Genomic DNA, 15640 nt, shown 5'->3' with positions numbered 1-15640 from the left:
CCTAGTGACACAGCCACATGAATGTTGATAGCAGCTCAATTCGTAATAGCTAAGCTATGGAATCAACCTAGGTGCCCTTCAACAGAGGAATGGATTAAAAAAATGTGGTATATATGCACAATGGAATATTACTCAGCTATAAAGAAGAATGAAATTATGGCATTTAACAGTAAATGGATGGAACTGGAGATTATCATGCTATGTAAACTAAACCAATCCCCCAAAACCAAAGGCTAAATGTTCTCTCTGATATTTGGATGCAAACACACAATAAGAGAAGGAGGGAAAAATAGAAGTTCATTGGTTTAGACAAAGGGAAATGAAGTGAAGGGAGTGGGAATGAGTATAGGAAAGACAGTAGAATGAATCAGACATAAATTTTCCATGTCCCTATATGAATACACGACCAGTGTAACTCCATACCATGTACAACCACAAGAATGGAAGTTATGCTTCATGTATGTAAAAATGTCAGAATACGTTCTTCTGTCATGTATACAAATAAAAATAAGTTTTTTTTTTTTTTTAAAAAAAAGCTTAAAAAAAGTGTGAAGCAGTTGTGGACTCAGCAGTACTTGTCCACGTTGACAGATCTCTGGGGGGACGGAACATGTTCTCTTTGTTTTGCCCCTAGGATAGGACCAGCACCGATCTCAAATGGTAGGCTCAGACCCGCACCCTGTTTTATGGGTGCCGTACCTGCTTCTCCTCGCAGGGCCTTCTCCAGCCTCACGCCCTGGATCTCGGAAGCCCTCTGCCGCTCCTCCACCTCCTCCAGCTGCCTCTGGATGGCCTGCAACACCAGGATCACACATCACCAGGGAGCACTGGACACACATCAAGGGGGCTGACTGTGCCACTGGCTCTCCAGGAGGAAGAGGCGCTGTCTCTAGTGACCTTACTGCCTTCATGTCCTGGCCAAGGGCCTCGGAATTCCCAAACCACCAGACCTTAATGTTCCCTGTGTTTTCCATCTGCTGCCAAGTACATTATCAAAACAGTCCCCTGACAAGGTCAGGCACACTCGAGTCCTCCAGGATGGGACTGCAGGGATTGTAGGTGGTCCCCGTGGTTCCTGGGTTCCTTGGAGCCCACAGCCTCTGACTATGGCCATAGCATAATGACCAGGGCTGCAGAATACGAGCCCAGATAAGTATGTCCATGTTCTATTTTCTCAAGGAGAGCCAGCAGACACTTCTCCAGAATGTGATATGGGCAGGAGACCTGCTCAGCTTCTGGGGTGTACGCTTCTTTTTAGGATTATCCTGCTACTGTCCTTAGCCACCAATGGCACCTACGCTTTTCTTGCACCGCAGGCTGATGCCCAGGGTTCTGTCACTGTAGAAGTGTACTGTGGCTTTGTGACAAGCAAGTTATTAAGACAAGACACATGATGTTTATTTAACACATTAAGGGACAACTCATACTCTCCTTAGACTCTCCATAGCACCTATTAAGGTTTGGGGTCACGACTGGACTTGCATTAATACGTTTCTTTTCCCTGCTAGCTATTATTCCTTGAAGTCTGTTGGGAAGGAGAACTAGGGAAAGCCTTTCCTATATAATTTTCTTTATCCTCATCAATTTTCTCTGCTTTCTCACACCAGACCCATGCTGCCCAAAGGGACATCCTTTGGCAAAATGGATTTGCACTTGTCAGAAGAGGAACATTGAAGGAACTGTCAGCTGTCTGGGCAGGCAGGACACCTGCATTCTTTTTCTATTGGACTTCTGCACTGTCTCATCCCTTCCTCCTTAACCCACATGCTTTTCCTTCCCCCCTGGAATCACGGGCACAGTAGCCAAGGCACCTCCGATCCCGTGAAGAGACCCAAGCAGGGGTGGGTTCTGAGCAGCCACCTGGCTCTCTTGTCCCAGCTACGAGTATTCAAGTTCAAAACATAAAGTCTGAAATAGACAGAAATTCTATTTATAATTGCTTATAATTTCATGCCCTCTTCCTTTCTGTCCTTTAATGACATTATTGTATCTTTATAAATCTGTCCCTTGCAAGTGTGCTGTAGAATTACTAAGAATGGAAGCTTTTAAATGACTTTATTACTGATGCCTGTGCAGTACAGCTATATGACTGTTAGGGACTAAATTCTGTTTTCCCCAAATTCATAGTTGAGGCCCTAAGTCCCAGTGGGGCTATATTTGAAGACAGGGTCTAGAAGAAGCCAGTAACGGTCACATGAGGTCACAAGGATGGGGCCCTGATCGGATAGGTCTGTCTTTATAAGAAGAGGAAGAGACAACAGAGGTCTCTCTCCCCACATGTGCACATGCAGCAGACCATGTGTGGACCCAGCCGGGGCCACTGTCTGCCAGCCAGGAAGAGACTTCACCACTCTCCAAGCTGAATGGCACCTTGATGTTGGACTTGCAGCCTCCAGAAGGGTGGGAAGACCCATGTCTGTTGTTTAAGCCCCCCAGCCTGTGGCATTTGGTGATGGCAGCCCAAGCAGACCTGTGCAGTGGTGAGTCTTTAGAAACGAAGGGTGAAATCAGAGATTAAAGAGGGCCACCACGGGTGCTAGCAGGTTAGGACTCAAAAGGCCATTGTGATTCTTCTTACTGCCTGAAGTGAGAAATTGCAAGACTTGCCAATCAGGGTCATACAGACATGTCTTGCTCTTAGAAGGACAAGTGGAAACATTTTTAAGGAAACCTGTTTTAGAAGTTGAGAGTGGAAAGGGGGGAGTTTATAGAGTCATTCCTGTCCAGGATATGGAAGTGGCCCTGAGTCAGTTACTGGAAAAGATCATGGAAGCTGGTAAAAGGACTTCATTCTTGGCAGGAGCTATTTAAGGATGCTGTAGTTTGGATCTATAATGTTCCTCAAAGGCCTACATATTAAAGGCTTGGTCCCCAGCTCATGGTGCTAATTGGAAGTGGTGAAACCTCTAGGAGGTGGGGTCTACTAGAAAGAAGTTATATCACTGGAATGTGCCCTTGAAGGGGATATTGTCATTCCAGCTCCTCTTCTGTCTCTCTCTCTTTGCTTCCCAGCCACCATGAGGTGAGCAGGTTGCTCCAATACACATTCCCACTATGACAGCTGTGTCATCACAGGCTCAAAGGAACAGGACCGCTAATCATGGACTAGGCTCTCTGAAACTATGAGCCAAAATAAACCCTTTCTCTTTTTCTGTTGATTATCTCAGGTATGTTGTTACAGTAATGGGAAGCTGACTAACACACAGGGTTACATGACTAGATAAAAGGAAAAAGTGAGGGAAAGGTACATGAATTAACATGAATGGTCATTCTGAGTCCTTATATCCTCAAATACAGCTATTCTTCAACACATGGCTGGGGTCCTCAGGGAGATGGAGGATGCCTAGACTTTCTGCTTTATTTTGCCTGTCGGTAAATGACCTTGGGCAGAAATGTTTGGAGTAAACCATTAGGCCAGGAAATTTATATTGGAGTGCTGGATACAAATGTTTTCAACAAATCCTAAAGTAGAGACAGCTCCCATTACCTGTCATCTTAGAAAAGACAGTCAGGGAGTTGATGGAAGATATGTGTCCTCAGAGGACAAAGCCAAGGTCACTGTTATAAGGCAGTCAGGGTTCAGGGTGATTCCCAAGGCCATATGCAGATTCTTGTCTCAGCTTTGCTTTGCAGAACACACGTCTGCAGATGGAAAAGTGGCTGGGAGTGGGCCAGCTCAGCACCTGGCCCAAAGTCCCACTAGGGACTGGGCCAAGGCCTTTAGAAAGCCACACACCTGGTCCCTCAGAGAAGAGTCTGGCCTTTCCCAGAAAGCCCACCTTCCCAACACAGCACAGACCCTGAGGGGCCTTCCCATGCAGCCCCAGGCCCACTTGCTCATCTCATGTCTATTTTCTGACCTGAGCTTTATAAAGTCTTTTCAACTCTTCTTGCTTAACCAATTGCCTTGTTGCTTTTTCCAGTTTCCTCCTTCTTCTGAGTATCTTCTCTTCCTAAGGAAAACAATAGAGAAGGAAAAATAAGACTGCTAAAAACAGGACTGAAATTTACAAATTGTCTTCACAGTCTTCCACCCTTCCACAGGCTCCCAGCCATTGGCTTAGCTTCTAGGATGATGGTATCCTATATCACTTCCGGCAGAGATGGAAATAAGCTGTATCTGTGCTGTATAAAATACGGACCCACCGGCCCTCTGTGCCTATCAGACACTGGAGATGAGACGAATGTGAAGAAGAAATTGAATTTTAAATTTAATTTTAATGAATTTAAGTGGCCACACATGGCTAATGGGTGTCAGAATGTAAGTGTGTGTGGGGTGGTGGGGTGGGGAGGATAGGTGGGAGAGGCTTTAATCAAGTACTGACTAGGTTCAGCTCAGTTGAAGAATGGAATAATAGAATAATTAGACTTATATGGGTGCTTCCACCCTGCCCAGGGATGATGGCCCCAGGCAGGCAGGCAGACAGACACACACACACACACACACACACACACACACATACACACACCATGAACACCAGTTGAAAACTTTAAACAGTACTTAAGTTGGGTCTACAATATATAAATAAACTTATAAACAGGAGAATGTATCTACATAATTCAAAATAAAGTGTTTCTTGGCTTTGAAACACTTGGCATAAGGTTGCTTCCCATCCGTACCTCACTTTGCTTGTACAAATACAGCGTTATCATCATGGGTTTTGTGAGTGCCTGGACTTGTTCAAAGACAGAAAGAGGGGGAAAAAAGAATATCCAGAATTGATCCATGTAAAACAGATGTCTGGCTCTCGATAGCGCCACTCCCAAGGTTTGAGATACCAAGGAAAGAAGAAGTGGTGGTGTGGCTGCTTCTACCAATTGGAGAGTTCAGAGATTTTCCTGATCAGAGAAGCAGCAGAACAATGGCCCAGACCTGGGCCAAGAAAAGCTGCCATCAATTCCCAAGGAGCTGTGTGAACTTCAGAAGCTTCCTCAGCTTTCTGAATGCCAGAGTCCTCTTCCGAGTGATGAGGGGGATTCAATGCCCACCTCGAGGCAAAGCAAGATGATGTGGGCAAGTGCTTTGCAGAAGGCTCAGAAAAAGAGATCAGACTATAATTAATAACATGATTTTCACTACCAGTATATAATTTTGTATTATAAATCAGCATGATTACGTTCTAGTAAAATCTATTACTTTTTGGGTGTAGGAGTATGTTTTAAACCACATACACACACACACACACACACACACACACACACACACGGTATAGTTAAGATAAATGTTCAAATTGGGCTAGTTTTACTGTGAGTCTACCTTCTCTGAACAAACACATCAACTTTGTACATATTAGAATGAGGATTAGAGCATGCTAGACATTACTTTTTAATACTGGAAGAAACAAATATGGAACTTATTTTTTATATTTTAATTGGCATGTAGTGACTATACATATTTATGGGGTCTAGTGAGATACTTTAATGCATTTATAAAATGTGCAATGACCATATCAGGGGAACTGGCATATCTATTACCTCAGAAAACAAATAGGGAATTTAAAAATTGTTGCAGCTAGCTTCATATCTGGGCACTCAAAGACTGTGATGATTATTTTCTCCTTCAATGATTGTCAATCCATAAGTGGGGACTAGAGATCTAAAAGACCTGCTGCCAGGGCAATCTGGGTCCAAACCAGAGGTCAGAGACTATACTTTGAAAGCACTTATGCTTCAGGGCCTTGTGGTTCTCTCTGTCACCTCCTGTGGCTACGGATGGAGAAACCATCACGAGCATCCGGTTTGAAGCCTTCGGAAGCTTTGCCCATTATCAGTGGAAACATTCACTTTAAAAATGAGATTTGATTTTCTTGAATTCTCCTTAGGACCTAAATCCTGAAGCTATTCATGCTTGGAAAAAATATTTTGGCTCTCAGAACAAAATATTACATCATCTTTGTTTCTTTGGGAATCCCTCCAGATGACTATCAATCAGCCTGAAGAGGGGTCTCAGGCCTTTTGCATGGGGAACCCTTCATTTGGTAGCTAGGATCTTTGAGGAGAGGCTGGTGCAGGGAGAGAGGTGATAGGGATCAAAAAGCTGCTATCCAGAGAAGACCAACTCAACCTGTATGGAGAATCAATGCATTGACTTAACAAGTATCTCTGGAGTGGCCATCCTACTGACCAACATGATAAATCCTAACAGGTATTGAGTGCTACATGCCATACTGAACTTATTACTTCACATGTATATCTCATTTATTCCTCATATTGTATTTATTCTGTAAATGTAGAAATAAAAAATCAGAGCAGTTAAATAATTTGCCCAAACTGAACAATTAGTAATGGGGAGAGGTAGGAGTTAAGCCTAGACAGGCTGAATCCAATATCTTCATTTCCATCCAGTCTACATTGCCTTTCCTCTTGCCATATACTGTTGGGGCATCAAGGACCCCTGCTCTATGGTGGATCTTATAGAAATTAAGTGCCAATATTTCCCTTTAAAGGGAGACCCTTTAATCCAACTCCTGGTCAACAGCAGGGCAGTGGGGATGGAGGTGTGGCCTCAACAGCCCCGTGTGGCCTTAGTGCTTCCCAGCAGCAAAACATCAAGCCCTGACTACTTTATCGAGAGTCACCAAACAGAACCTGGGAGAGGAAATAGTTAGTGATTATCTCTTACTAAAAAGATGTTGAGCCAGGCTCAGTGGTGCATGTCTGTAATCTCAGTGGCTCGGGAGTCTGAGGCAGGAGGATTGCGAGTTCAAAGCCAGCCTCAGCAACTTAGCAAGGCACTAAGCAACTGGGTGAGACCCTGTCTCTAAATAAAATACAAAATTGGGATGGGGATGTGGCTCAGTGGTTAAGCACCCCTGGGTTCAATTCCTGGTATCAAAAAAAAAAAAAAGATGCTGATGTAGAAAGGAAGTCTGCTTTAATAACAAACATTCAGATGACTTTATTATATGCCAGGCTCAGTTCATATATTCTCAATAGAGTGACGATGCAGAGCGGCGAGGGGAGAGGCTGAGGGTTAGGGAAGGAAAGAGACAGTAGGGGAAAAGGGAGAAAACTGGCCGAACCACATGGTTTCCTGTCTGTCTCGGATCCAGGTGTGGGTTTGGGTGGAAAGGCAAAGGTGGGGCAGGTCGGAGCAAAAGGAAAAGGCAGAGGGGACATATCTGTACAGTTTCCTGTACAGAGGGGTCATTTGAGCTGCCTGGGCTTTATACCACCTGGCTGGGGACACACCAACACGGGACAGAAGAAAAGAGGAAACTAGAAGACAAACACTTCCCCTTGTTCCTTCAGTGTGAGTGAGTCCTTATGAGTAAGGGATCCTGCTGCCAGTTTCCCTTCCAGTAAGAGCAGGATGCCTCAGAAGCCAGGCAAAGCAGGCATGCTTTTGCCACCCGGCCAGCAAAAGTGACAACTAGCTCTGTGCTGGGCCAGCAGGAGGACAAGGAACTATTTGTGAGGCTGGCCCTTAAAAACATCATCTTGCTACTTCCATGTGTTTTGGCCACTCCAATCTTTTATTCTCCTTGAGTGTGGAAGCCGTCAAAGCTGGGATTTCTGTCTCATTTGAACACAGAATAAACTTAGGGTCCCTCAAGGGGATCAGGAGCAGAAAGGAGACTCCAGAATCACAACGCATAATCCATTGTGTTGAGCATTAAGCTAATCAGAGAAGCCGCACGTTTAGAAATGAGAAATCCATACACGCTCTCTCTCCATCTCTCCGCCCCACCCCCGTTTCTCTTTCTCTCTTGTCCCAGCCCCTTTCTGACTGTTCCAAGCTAAACCATGGGGAATTGGAACCCCCGAGTGACTTGAGGTGATGCCAAAGCTCCCAATGCCAGATATGGAAAAGTTGAGTCTCAGTAAATAAATTTGGGTCTCTCCCTCCCTCCCCAACACTGCTCCAAAAAAATAAACACCACCAGAGCAGTGAACTGCTTCTCTGTCCACCCGGGAAACATTTTAGGTCCAGATATTTATCACCCCTCCCTGGTCCCAGTGGAAAGGCTCCAGCCCCAGTGGATAAAGAAAGCACTAGTGGGCTTTGGTTTTGGATGCTTGTCCCTGAGTCTGTGACAGACAGAAACATCTACAGACGCACGGATGTGTTCTTTCTCTATGGGCACGAGAGTTGTTTAAAGTATTCTCTAGAAGTATTAATGTTCCCTAAATGAAGAAGACTGCTGCCTCCCCCGCAGGCACATGGCTAGCCCCTTCTGTTGTAGGATCCTCAGAGTGTCCGTGTCTAGATGCATTTCATAGTTCTGATTAGAATAAACATCACATTTTCCATGCAATCTGCCTCTAGTGCTTCTTAAATGAAGTTGTGCTTCCCTCGGGGAAATATGCATCTGCTTGGTATAATTTTTTCAATGGTTTGCTTGTTGGACCACATATTAAACCAGCTTTTAAGAGCTGCAGTTACCAACTGGTTTCAAGTAAATATGCCTCTTTTTTTCCCTTTCTCAATTAGAGTCCCTGAGAAAGTTTTTTTTTTTTTTTAATGGAGGTAATTTTGGGGGTATTCCAAGTAAAAAGAAGGGCTGCTTCGGAGGCAAAGCACCATGGTCCTCCTAATGGATTCACTGCTGCTAAGAGCCCACACTGAGTCTGAAACCTGAGGCTGACCAACACCTTGTTTGGTTTTCCAAATGAAGTTACCTTTGACCTCCAGGAAAAAGGGGAATCGAATTCTTCATCTGCTGAAGAGGAGGAGGTGGCCGAGGAAGATGGAGAGGCAGCCTCTGTCACCTGGGCTCCAACAGGGATGTGCTTGGAGCCTGAAATGGGAAGAGAAGAACTTACTGAACTGTTAGCTTCTTTTTTTTTTTTTTTTTTTTTTTTTTTTTTTGCTCTGTGCACCAAAGCTGCCTCTCCCCTCCTTGCACTTCCCCATGTCCTCCCTCCCTGCCTTCCCCGAGCTGCACCTGCCAGGAGCTTGAGGAAGCAGTACCTAAGGGCAACTGAAAATTTGGTCCTCTACGTTAATTACATTTCTGGATCCCCGCCAAGAGCTTTGCAGCTCTCTTCTCATATTAAAAAAAAAAAAAGCCAAGAAAACCAAAAAGCAAGGTATTATGCAGAAATCAATTAATTCCTTAAACACCATTTATATGGTATGCTGCTTACAATGCATTCAGAGATGAGATCTATTATTAAAATGCATGTCTGAAGTTAGCTGAGTTACCTAAACACTTGTGTAAGGTTCTTTCTACAGAGTAATTGAATGCAAAAAAGTCGGAGCCAGCTCTTAAACAAATCGCCCTTCTGTGGCTCACAGCATCTGGCACCCATTTTTACTACATGACATCTGCTCAGTGTAAAAGAGCTGGCGTCAGAATGTCTGGTCACAGAAAAAAAAAATCCCAAATGTAATCAGAAGCACAAGGACTCTAAGCCTAAGGTTTTATCACATAGTCTCATGCAACATAAATATTTCATTAATTATAGCTAAACAAATGCCACTTTTATTTTCCCAACTTGCAGATATTATCACATCATCGAAGTGATGATTCAGATGCCAGGAAAGGCAGTTCAAGATAGGGATGGCTCAACAACACAGGGCCCACGGACAGCCCAAGCCACGGGGCCACGCCAGCCTCTGCACAAGAGGTTGGCAGCCACCATGTGCCCGTGTTAACCAGAATCTCTTTGTGACCCTGCTGGGCACCAGGTGTGATAAGGGCTTCCAGGTGCGACAGAAAGCTTTCATTCTTCTCAGCAAGAACATCTGCCCCTACGTATCAACCTGGGACCCAGGCATTAAAATTTGGATTAACCCGCTTTGGACACCAAACATCAGAATCGGCTAGTACTCCACGATGGGAAACTTCTCTTCACTCTGCTAATGTATGGGTGGGCAGAAAGGAGGAAAAGCAATTCCAAGCCAGTTAACATTCTCTCCAGCTTGCCTTCTCCTCCCCATAATTTTCAACTATTCACCCTAGTGGAAGAGGCCAAGTTTTACAAAATAAGGGTAATTTTAATCTCCAGGAGCACATTTACATATGCTGTTATTCAGAGCAAAATAATGCAAAACATGTATATAATAACACAGCCTCTCTGGGGAGGGAGTTCACTGTTTTCCACTTTAATTTGCCAGATGGGAAAGCTCAGGTAAAGATAGAATCAGAGAGCAGCATGATACGAAGGAGGCATTGTTAGCGGTGAGCAGAGATTGTTTCTCAGTTCCAGCAACTAAATTACCATGGAGTAATTCAGTCACTGGGCATTTAGTTCTTAGCGTGTGAACTTGAGGAACTAACTTAACTTCCTTGAGTTTCTCAGGATCCTGATTTCTAACTTGCAGGATTGTTGTGGAAGAGTAAAATTAATCAATGCAAAGTGCCCTAACACAGTGCCTGGTACTGACTGGAGGTGCTTAAGTTAATGTAGTCAATATCATGAGCAGCAGCAGCTGCCCCTTCATCATCACTGATCCAAATTAACAACACTTCGGTATTTGCAAAACTGCCTAATTAATCGTCATTTATGGAAAGAGCATAAATTTAAAGTTGGAACTTTTTCTTTTCTTTTTTTTAAAAAAATATTTATTTATTTATTTATTTTTTAAAGAGGGAGTGAGAGAGGAGAGAGAGAGAGAGAAAGAGAGAGAGAGAGAGAAAGAGAGAGAGAGAGAGAGAGAATTTTTTTAATATTTATTTTTTAGTTCTCAGCGGACACAACATCTTTGTTGGTAATGTGGTGCTGAGGATCGAACCTGGGCCGCACGCATGCCAGGCGAGCGCGCTACCGCTTGAGCCACATCCCCAGCCCCAAAAGTTGGAACTTTTTCTAACTTGCAAAAAATAAATATTTCCACTAAATTCCATTTTGAAACGGAGGCAAAAATACTTCCAAATAAAATGCATTTCTTAAACTCTAGCAAGAAAGAAGCTATAGAGTTGTCTACAAGTCTCCCTCTTCACCCCCTCCATCCATTGTAGAAGGAGGCATTCAGGAGTTCACTTATCATTTGCAGAGTTTTAAAATCTTTGCAGCATTGTTCCACTCTGGCTGTGTTAGAGTAAGCGACTCTGGAATTGATTTCTCACCACAAAGCACTAGAAATCAGGACAAAATACATGAAGCATCTGTTTCCAAAAATTGGACAACAAGTAGTACAGAATTATGTTAAAGGCAAGGACAGATGCAAATGAGGAAAGCCCTGCTATCACAGCAGCTTTCTGCCTAAAGGCCCTTTCCAAATTACAGTGCAGATAGGAAGAGCCTAAACTCATAGACTTAATGAGTTGAAAAGACAGAAATCAGAGTCTGGACAGATTGAGGCAGCTGGAATGTACAGGACAGAGCACTAGAAAGAGAGAGATAAGAGAAAAAAAAAAAAAAGACTTCAGCAATAAGCACAGATGTCCCTTTGCATGGATTGCTTAATAGTGAACTATAGATGCATAGAGAGAAACTGCATGAGTTTGGGCAAATAACTGCTAGAATTTTGTAGGCTAAGCAGTCTCTGGAGCTTTTATAGGAGAAACATGTTCAAGTTCTAACTAGCCAAGGTTGCACAGATCTTTGAGACATTTAGAGACCACAGAAGTCACAATTATTAATAGAAATAAATTAGCCTAAAGTAAATGTTATTGTAGACTCACTTGAGCAAAACTTAAAAACAAGTCTTGGAGGGAAAAAAGTGATCTGCAAGTTATTTTACTGCCCACCACACATTCTTTACTCCCTATTTAATATTCTTTAACTAAAAAAAAATCTAGACACTCTACAAATCAATATTCATAATGTTTAGCAGCTGGTAAACAATTACTAGGTATGTAAAAAAGCAGGGTAAGTCAGATAAGAGAAAAATCAATCAATAAAAGCAGACCCAGAAATGACAGGTCTGCTGGAATCAGAAACTAGTATGATAAAATAGCTATTAGGAATATGCTCAAGAATTAAAAACGTAATTCTACCCCCCCAAAAGCTAATAAATCAATTTATCAAAATTGTAGGATACAAAATTTACATATGAAAATCTATGAATATTTAAAATATATTAACATCAAACTATCTGAAAAAGGAATTGTAGAAGCAGAGAGTAGAATGGTGAACACATACTAGGAGATAGGGAATAGGAGATATTGGTCAAAGGATTTAAATTTTCAGTTAAATTGAATAATTTTAAGAGAACTATCATCCAAATCAGTGATAATAGTTAATAATAATGTTTTATATTCTTGAAAATTGCTAAAAGAATAGATTTAAAGTATTCTCACAAAATATTATAAGCATGTGAGATAATTCATACATTAATTAGTTCTATCAAGTCATTCCATAATGTGTGCATTGTAAAGCATCATGCTATACTGGACAAATCTGTATAATTTTTGCCCATTAAAATAATCAATTAAGCTGGGCATGGTGGCACATGCCTGTAATCCCAGTGGCTCAGGAGGCTGAGGCTGGAGGATTGCGAGTTCAAAGCCAGCCTCAGAAAGAGTGAGGCCCTAAGCAACTCAGTGAGAACATGTCTCTAAATAAATACAAAATAAGTATTTCGCATTTATTTAGAGACATGTGGCTCAGTGGTTGATTACTCCTGAATTCAATCCCCAATACCACCCTCCCCCAAAATTATAATAATCAACTAATTAATTTTTTAAAAAATTTAAATGTAGCAAATGAATTCAATGAGAATAGAAGTTGAATGTATAAAAAAGAACCAAACAGAACCTTTAAAATGAAAAATACAAAACTGAAATGAAAATTTCACTGGATCATTTTCACAGAAGATTAAGCATTGCAAAGAAAAAAAATCAGTGGAATTAACAACAGCAACAAAAACTATTCAAAATGAAGCACAAGGGAGAAAATTAACAAAATGAACTAAAAAGATGACCAAGAACCTCAGTGACAAAATCGAGTAGTCTAAAATACATGTTTACAGTGCCAGGAAATGGGAGAAATGGGAACCAAAAAGATAGTTGATGCAATATTGTTGAAAACCATCCAAACTCAATGAAAATTATGAATCTACAGTTCCAAGAAGCTCAATAAACCACAATCAGGATAAACAGAAAGAAAATCACAGTAAGGTTCATGATAATAAAATTACTGAAAATCAGAGACAGAGAAACCCTAAAGAGCACACAAAGAAAAATGATACATTGCACACAGAGAAACAAGGATAAGGATGTTCAGGAACACCCCATCAGGACCTAAACAGGTTGAAAGACAATACAACAATGTCATTAAAGAGCTGAAAGAAGAGGGCGGGGGTGCAGAACCTATCAATGAAGGCAAAGCTAAGGGTTTCAAAAAATCTTATTTCTTTTTTGAAGACAAAAGCTGGGATTTGTTGTTAGCAGATATGCATATAAAATGTGGAAAAATTCTAGATGTCATATGAAATGAATAATTCCAGAAATAGTAATCATAAAAGTTTTTTTCTCTTTCTCTCTCTCTCTCTCTCTCTCTTTTTTTTTTTTTTTTTTTTACTATTTCAGGTAACTTAGATGGAAAAATAGATAATAAGAAAGAAAGGAAGAAAAAAAGAAAGAAGCTCCTTTTTAAACATATATTGAAGCAAAATGTAATACAAAAATAATAAAAATGGGGCTGGGGTCACAGCTCAGTGGTAGAGTGCTTGCCTTGCATATGGAGAGCACTGAGTTCAATCCTTAGCACCACATAAAAATAAAATAAAGGTATTGTGTCTATCTACAACTAAAAAAATATTAAAAAACAACAAAAATGTTGAAAGAAAAACTATACAGTTGACGTATACTATACCTGCAGTGGCATAGTATTATTTTAGGTAGGCTATAATAAATCAGTAATTTAAATGATAAACCATAAACTACCTACTATAAATACACATATACCTCCCTTAAGCATATATAGACATAACTAATAAGCCAGTATCAGAAGCAAAATAATATGTTAGAAATCTCGATTGAACCAAAAGAAGGAATGGAAAGGAAATAAAATTAGATGACACAAATAAGAACAAATAGCAAAATAGTAGATTGAAAATCAACTATATTAGATATTCCCTAAATGTAGATGGTCTAAGCTTTATTATTTTAAAAGTAGAGATTATCAGATTAGATTTTAATAAAGCAATAACTTATTATATACTACTTACAGTAAATCTTTCTTAAATATAAGGAGAAGCTAAAAAACAAAAGATAGAAAAACTGTAGTATGAAAACACTAATCATAACAAAGCTCATGTGGTTATATCAAAGTAGTTTTAAGACAAGAAATAAGAACAGAAATAATATTCCATAATAAAAATGTAAATATGTCAAAAAGATAAGATATTAAATGTGGATGCACTAAATTACAGAGCTTCAAAATATATGAAGCAAAACTTGATTGTACTGAAAGGATAAATATATAATTCCAAAACTACAGTTGGGAGTATTAACTCTCCTCTCAGTAATTGATAGCGTAAGTAACATTAGAGTACATGGCTTGGGAGCACTACTGAACAACTTAACCTACTTCATATCGTGGAACACTACACCAAACAGCAGCAGATTCTTTACAAATGTACATGAAACATTCCCTAAGACAGACCTATGTTGAGCTATCACACCATCTCGATAAAGGAAATTGAAATCATGAAAAATTCTCTTGACCACAAAGGAATTAAATTAGAAATTAGATCACCCATGAATCCACCAATTTAATATATGAGAAATTCTTGCTGGACTGCAATTACATACTTCCTAAGAGCATCATTCGGCCTATACCAGACTTACCATGGCCTACCACAGAGGTCAAGGGAGATTAATGGAACACTGAAAATCAAACACACGTCTGTATCAACATCGCCACCCTAACCTAACTAGAATGAGGGTGGGGATTTTAAAAAGTAAAACACAGAAACAAAAGAGAAGGAACAGAGAGAAAAGGAGTGAAGACAACAGTTGATAAGATTTATTGTAAAATTTGGAAAATGGAGAGAGGATTGATATGGGTTGAGCAAAGTGGAAGTAGGGGTGCTTACAGAGTAGAATTGCCATGAGTGGGCCATATCCCAGAAAAACACAGGAACAGACACCTCAGCACTAAGGAATCAACAAATTGAGTGTGAGAATGAGGTATCATACTGAATATAGAGAAGAAACACAAAACCAAACAAAACAAAAAGTTAGAAATCAATAATTAAAAGATACCTGGGAAAATCCCTAAGTATTTTTAAATTAGAGAACACTTTTATAATTAACTCATAGATCAAAGAAAATAATCACAAGGAAAATTAAGAGCAATTTGAAGTAAACAAAAATATCAAAATTTGTAGGGTGCAGCTAAAGATGTGTTAGAGGGAAATGTATGACTTTAAATATTTGTATTAAAAGAAAAGAAAGGCTGAAATTCAATGACAAACTTATGTTATAAGTGGCTCTGGAGGCTGAGTCAGGAGGATTGTGAGTTGAAAGCCAACCTCAGCATTGGCAAGACACTTAGCAACTCAGGGAGACCCTGTCTCTAAATAAAATACAAAAATAGGGCTGGGGATGTGGCTCAGTGGTTGAGTGCCCCTGAGTTCAATCCCCAGTATCAAAAAAAAAAAGTTGGAAAATATGACTATGTTCCCTAAAAACCTAGTGAAAGGTCTTTAGGTAAACATAGCATGCCCTTGAAGGGAGATAGCAGGACCCCAGTCCCTTCCTCAACTCTTTTGTTCCCTGGTCTCATGATGAGCAGTTATCTC

The 15640-nt window shown here is 40.8% G+C and overlaps 1 protein-coding gene across 1 annotated transcript in view; it reads right to left on the bottom strand.

The window, feature by feature from the left end:
* The window catches only part of MICAL2 (microtubule associated monooxygenase, calponin and LIM domain containing 2), a 215296-nt gene that overhangs the window by 19252 nt on the left and 180404 nt on the right, over positions 1–15640 (bottom strand). Inside the window, exons 31-33 of the mRNA XM_081263018.1 lie at positions 8623–8741; positions 3861–3953; positions 700–793 (exon numbers count right to left, since the gene is read on the bottom strand). Coding sequence (XP_081119144.1) covers positions 700–793; positions 3861–3953; positions 8623–8741 — 306 coding nt within the window. The remainder of the gene's footprint in view (positions 1–699; positions 794–3860; positions 3954–8622; positions 8742–15640) is intronic.

This window comes from Spermophilus citellus, assembly GCF_964194105.1.
Source record: "Spermophilus citellus genome assembly, chromosome: 2".
NCBI classification, from domain to species: Eukaryota; Metazoa; Chordata; class Mammalia; order Rodentia; family Sciuridae; genus Spermophilus; species Spermophilus citellus.
This window is presented reverse-complemented; position numbering and strand designations above follow the sequence as displayed.